Raw genomic sequence first — 6340 nt, forward strand, 5'->3', positions numbered from 1 at the left:
AAATAACAGGTAGCACCCCCAAATTAACAATAGTTCAACCATATGCCGTGGCCAGTGAATCACTACATAACCATAAGCATAACCACAAGCACCACAAACAGCCACACCACCAGCTGAACCTAGGCGTAGCCATAGCTATTGCTTTCGCAATTACCACTGCGAAGCTAAGCCACTGCCAATTTTTTCTTTTTCTTCTTCCTACAGCCACAACCACAACTACACGGGCCTGCTCCTGGCTCTTACGGTGCTCTAGAATATTCTAGAGCACCGTAGCTCTGTAGCTGAGCCACCTCCGCTGCTTCGTACGGACAGAAAAAGAAAGCAGAGAAGAAATAAATGAAAGAGGGAGAGAAAGATACGCACCGCACAGCCTTCGTCCACCACCAAAGTCGCGGAAGTGCAATGACGGCCTATAACACATAAAATTTTGGTGGGTGGCTAGACCCCGCCGCAAGCGGCGTTGACCTACCACCTAGCCCAGTAGGGCTAGTTAAAGCCACCATTCACCGCCCCCTCCCCCACCCCGGACACATGTACCACGCCGTAAAGGAAGGGCGGAAGGTGGGAATCGAACAAGAGGGGGAGGATAGAGGTGGACGTAGGCGAAGGCTACGACCCACCACGCCCTCTGCCAAGCAACCACTTGGTGATCTCAAGAGAAGCTTTTCGATGGTAAAAGATTGATTGTGGGAACCAGGGAACATTAAAAGAATTGAGGTGGTTTCTGATCCCGGCTGGTGTCTGTCAGGCCGTGCTTTGCAGCGACCGCTTCAGCCCAGTCAACCAGCATTTTTTGTGCTGCAGGGTCCGAGCTGGAGAGCGCGATCTCCCAACCCTCTTGGTCCGTGAGGCCCCATTGGGGCAGTGGCTTGAAACCTTCGCATAAAAACAATATATGATTGAAGGTGGCTCTAGCTGCGCCACATAGAGAGCATGTGGGGTCGTACGGGCACGGGTGTGCCAAGGCCAATCAAGCTTGGGAGAGAATGGGCTTGGCTTTTAGCTGTCACCAAATTATTTGATGGGGTTTTAGGAGAGTTATGAGGTGGGGGATACAAGAGTCGTTGTTCTCGGTACTGAAGTGTTATGTCATGATAAGTGAGAAGTCTGTCCGGCGTGCTTCCCCAGCCTTCGGTATGCCCGCTCGGTTGACGTGCGCTCGACCAGTTGAGTGGGTAGCCTCGTTACCGGGGTTGCCTGCATGGCCCGGTACACAGACGATGTTAATGGGTCGGGGATCTGTAGAGCCAGAGGTCTGAGCCAGAGGTCTGAGCCTTAGAGGTGTTCCAAGCCTATATATTCTGGATGAATTGTTATGTACGACACGACGCACACTATGCATAGCGCAAGGTGAAGCACTTCGACATTGTGTATAACGCGTTAGAGGAGAGCAATGCGATACTACTGTCTTCTGAGTCTATGGGGAACCAATAACACTAGGTGCAGACATCGGATGACATGCATAGCATAAGGTAAAATAGGCTGAAGTATGGTTGATGCTCAATGCCTTTTAACAGCTCAATAATGAGGCGTGGTGTCCTGAGTTTATTAAGCAGGGATAAATATGATGTGTGACAAGACGAAGTGACTTGAAATCGTCGGGCGCTGTCACCACCACACTGACAGCCGCGCCACCAACGGAGGCGCCGCCAATCACGCAGGCGCTCCATCGGGCATCGGCGCCGCTCTAGTGTTTCTTTTAGTCATTGCTTCGGGCTTTGCTAGCGACGTTACAAGCTTCAACGGTGCAGCGCAGGTGCCTTTGTTCAGGGCGTACTCCTTCTTCTTGTCCTTCGTCTCCCAGCGCTGTTTTTCATTATGCTCCCCCAACACGCCCAGTAACAAACATAGTTCAGGACATGTTCTGTTTTCCCTATAAGCATCATTAGAGACAAAAAGAGAGCTATACCCCGCGACGGCGAGGGTCACAATGCAATTTCAAGTCGGTGGATGTCTACTACTTTGGAAAGGATGTTGCTTGCTCGAAAACCATCACGTGTTTGGAGCCTAGGTTTATAGTGGACTTATCATGTGCACAGGCAGGAATATTTTAGGTACTGTCGCGATATAAATGAATGCGAACAGCATGGCGCCTACACTTTCTGCGCTCCAATTTTTTTAGCGTCGCCCTAGTAATTTGATTTGAACAAAAACATGCTGAAGTCTCCCTTTGTTAAATCGTGGGTGGCTCGAGCTCAGTTTTGGACTGTTGCAAGAAATTCAAACAGCGGGATGCGAAGACTAACAGTTCTTTGATTTTTTTCATCGCCCCTATACATAGTCTTCTATACAGTCTATACATCGCCCCTATACATAGCTTACAGTCATGCTCTTTCCATCATTCGCAAGATGCTTGAAACACACCCTCAAAGCAAGAGAACAGTGCCAGCTTGAAGGGTAGCCGAAGGCAAAGTGTGTAAAACCTGAATATTGCCATCAATGTGTCGCAACAAAAGTAGTGTTGTGAACTAACAAAAATTGGCTCGATTAAAATAGTAGAAAATATGAGATGCATATAAATTGTCCAGTTACCACTAACGGCCCGAGTTTGTTCCGATTAATTGGTTCTGGCGTCTTAAAGCATCTCAGCTAGATATGGGCGCCTTAGTGCAAGGAGTCGGGTAACTGCGACCACCTGACGGTTCTGCCGCCTTGCACTTGCATCAGACGGGCGTCCTGCGTTTCTCCTCCATAATGATGCTGATGAATAATTTTATTTACACCCATCAAGTAATTGTCCTCCCCTTCCAATCCGTCCTAGGTGCAACCCAGGTCGCCAGAGCTAAATGGCTCCTGGCCATCTAGCGGGGAAGCTCCTGCCTGTCTGACCTCCTCAAATAATAAGTGCTTATCCTTCTTCTCCTCCTCAAAATGCAGAGCACAATATTGATAATAATAATAATAAAATTTGGTTAATAGGCAAGGACAGGTGCACTATCTGTCACATGTGTTTCTGTGGACACCTGAATTGTGGCGTAATGAAAGGAAAGAAGGGAAAGAAAAAAGAAAGAGTGAAAGAGCAGCTTTAGTGGAGGTCTGCAGAGGAATTTTGACCACCTGATGATCTTCAAGCGCACTGACATCGCACAGCGCACTGACGTCTCTACGTTTCCACTCCGTCGAAACGCAGCGCCGGCAGAGGGTAAAAAAAATTAGCTGTGGCTTAGCTCTGGTTGAGTGATTGCGAAAGCAATACCTCCCTGGCTGCGCTTGGCTCTGCTGGTGGTTTGGCATGGCTTCGCCTTTTGTGCAACTAAAGGATTTACTCTGGACACAACATGGTTTATACTGTTTGTTTATTCCAATGGACATGCTTTGGTGGTCCGTAATGTAGTGACTCTTGGTAGGGAAGGCCGCTAAAATTCGAAGTCGATACGGGTGCCTCATGTTCTTTTAATCACCGAAGCGACTTACCGCCCAACATGGCCAACGAACACCCCGAAGCTAAAAACGGATTGTTCGAGAAGCGTTTATCAAACTCATGCTTAGCAGACTCAAACTCGCCGACTCTCTTATCTTGTTCTTCCAGTCGTTGAGCCATAATGTCGCCGCCTCGGTTCACCACAACGTTCTGCTTCTTCTCTGCATACGTCTCTCTTCTTTTAGCAAGCCGTTCTTCAATCTGGTCCGGTAGCTCTTCTACACGGTGCTTTATTCTGTGGTAATTATATCCCTCTGCACTACTCATAGACGATTCTTCGGCATTCAGAGAGTCCATGAAATTACTCTCGCTCACTGAACTTGTAGAACGCCGCCGGGCTCGCCATTCTGTGGCATAGGCGCGTTGCTTAGCCAACCGCTCTTGCCTTTCTTCATCTGTCTCCTCGGCACAGCGCCGGCGTTTGCGCTCAGCACGTCGCTCCAGCGACGCCTTGTACAACTCTTCAGACATGACTAAGCGGAGCGCGCTAGCGCCGCTCCGTTTATCCTCTCCTAGCGAGTGCCCTCAAGCGGCGGGCCGAGGAGGCCGTCACGTGGTAGCCGTCGCGCCGAGCGAAGGAACGACTACGGCCGAAGAGACGAGTTGGGGCCCCTACTCTCCTCTTGTCGTGACGTCACGCTGTCACGTGGTAGCGAAGGAACGACCTCCACCGACGGCAGAAAAGTGCTAGGAGTATTGCTTTCGCAATAAAATCGGCGCATAGCAGCAGCAAAGAGAGAATGAGTGTAAGAAGGCAAATAGAGAATAAACGTAAGAAGGCCAAAGGAGCAACAGAGCCGCTCTATCATAGAGAGGAACGGTTGTCAAACGGCGATGCTAGACTGCAGAACGTAATAGACGGAGCATAGCCACCGATTTGGGCCCTATGGAAGAGTTCATTTAACGGGACCCAACAAAATAGGACACGAAACCACTTCGTGTGACAGATCAATCCCCAATTTGCATCTTCTACTAGAACATTTTCAGGCAGAGTTAATTAGTATTATTTATTGCGACTGTACGAAGAAAGAAAAGAAAATGCAGGGGCCTGCTACTGGCTCTGTAGCTCGGCACCGCCACTGCCTCATGCGGAATGTGGAGAAAAAAAGGTGAAAAATAAAGATAAAGAGAGATGCGCAGCGAAACAGGCGTCGTCCGCTACCGAATCAGTCGCGGGTGCAGAAACGGCCTACAACAGGTACAAACGTTGGCGGCCGGCTAGCCCCACCGCAAACGGCGGGGACCTACCAGTCCCAGCTCTGTAGGGCCAGAAGCAGCCACCCCCTCAAGTATTTAGTGAACAATTGTTCGGACACGCGTGCAGCGTATGCCAGAGACTGTGGTACCAAATGGGCTTTACACCGGGGAGTAATCCCATGTTTGAAAATTTACGTTTGGAGACGACCATTATGCAGTCTTCATCTCTTTCAAGTAAATTTAATAAACATCTTTATACCCATTGTCTATGATTGCTAAACATACATGACCACAACAAGGTCAGATAAGGAAACGTACCTCTCACTACGCGGCAAGGCCACGCTAAGCCAGTGCCAGCTTTGCTGATCAACGCTTCATAATAGCTCAGTGTGATGCGCAGTGTTCAGAGTAATAAGCCTGGATGAAATTTGACGTACAACACGACACATACTCTCTATAGTGCAAGATAAGGCACTTTTTTTGCCATAAAGCGTCTGGAGAGCTCAAGATATAACCTGTAATCTGAATATGTCGTGAATAATAAAATTTTATTCATGCAACGTATGTTAGCCATAGCTTGACGTAAAATAGTATGAAGCTGTAAGGTCCGGCGCGTTGCCGTTTGTATTTTTGGCATCCTTGACTGGGAAGGAATGTCTCGGCGGGGTGCCGTGGTGCGAACTGCGCGTCTGCTCTGTTTTCAAACACTTCCTAGAGGGAGACCATTAGTTCAAGAGCGCAGGCTCCTCGTTCGGACCCCCGCCACACATGACCCTTTGTTACGGGAGACGGGAGAGACCCTCCGCTTCCCTCAAGCGGGACCTCATTAATGCGCCCCCCCCCCCCCCCCGCGGTCCCGTCGCGCGAGTGAAAACGGCCGGAGGCCATAAATCCCGCGAGAGGGGTCTGGCTTTCGTCCCGCTGCATAAAGTGTAGCTTGCTAGTTCACGACTGTCAGTGAGCGAAACGGTCGGACAGGCTGCGACGGGTGGCCCACATACGCGGGGAAGAGCTACAGTTACTGTGTTGTTATGTCTTTACATGTGGAAAGGGGCGCGCTCACGGCTCACCTCTGGAGCGCGGGACGGGCCCCGAGTGTCTTTTTGCTGGAGCTACTCCTTGCGTTAGGACGCTCGCGCTGGCGAGCGCCGGGAGTAGCTAGTGGTTGCTTTGGAGCTGGGGCAAGAGGCGCCAGCTCGACTGCGGGGACGCGGAGTCCCTTGTCGCTCTGTTTAGCGGTCGGCGCGGCCGACCACGGCTAGTTTTCCTTTGTGAATATAACTCTTGTACCTCTTATTCTTTTGTATAAAGTTCTCCGGTTGTTTCTCAAGTTGCTCCACCAACTTACTGGCTTGCTCCACCATCCAGTCACAATTCACATCCGAACCAAAAACTTTACTGGCGCCGTCGCGACAGGATTGGTGTCATCATCATCATCATCAGCCTGATTATACCCACTGCAGGGCGAAGGCCTCTCCCATATTTCTCCACTTAACCCGGTTCTGTGCTAGGTGCATCCACTTGACCCCTGCGAACTTCTTAATCTCATCCGCCCACCTAACTTTCTGCCTCCCCCTGCTACGCTTTCCTTCCCTTGGAATCCAGTTTGTTACCCTCAGCGACCATCGGTTATCCTCTCTTCGCACTACATGTCCTGCCCATGTCCATTTCTTCTTCTTAATTTCCACTAGAATGTCATTAACTTGAGTTATTTCTCTGACC

General features: G+C 49.9%; 1 protein-coding gene across 1 annotated transcript; it reads right to left on the reverse strand.

Moving 5' to 3' along the window:
- Positions 1–1084: 1084 nt before the first annotated feature.
- On the reverse strand, positions 1085–3892 carry LOC146181255 (uncharacterized). Its single transcript, XM_084575739.1, has 2 exons — positions 3415–3892; positions 1085–1239 (listed from the first exon to the last, which is right to left on the reverse strand). Exons 1-2 carry the CDS (start codon positions 3890–3892, stop codon positions 1085–1087), a joined length of 633 nt encoding a protein of 210 aa, XP_084431865.1.
- Positions 3893–6340: the final 2448 nt, after the last annotated feature.

This window comes from Amblyomma maculatum, chromosome 8 (assembly GCF_055883805.1).
Source record: "Amblyomma maculatum isolate TAMU_Amacu chromosome 8, ASM5588380v1, whole genome shotgun sequence".
Classification (NCBI taxonomy): domain Eukaryota; kingdom Metazoa; phylum Arthropoda; class Arachnida; order Ixodida; family Ixodidae; genus Amblyomma; species Amblyomma maculatum.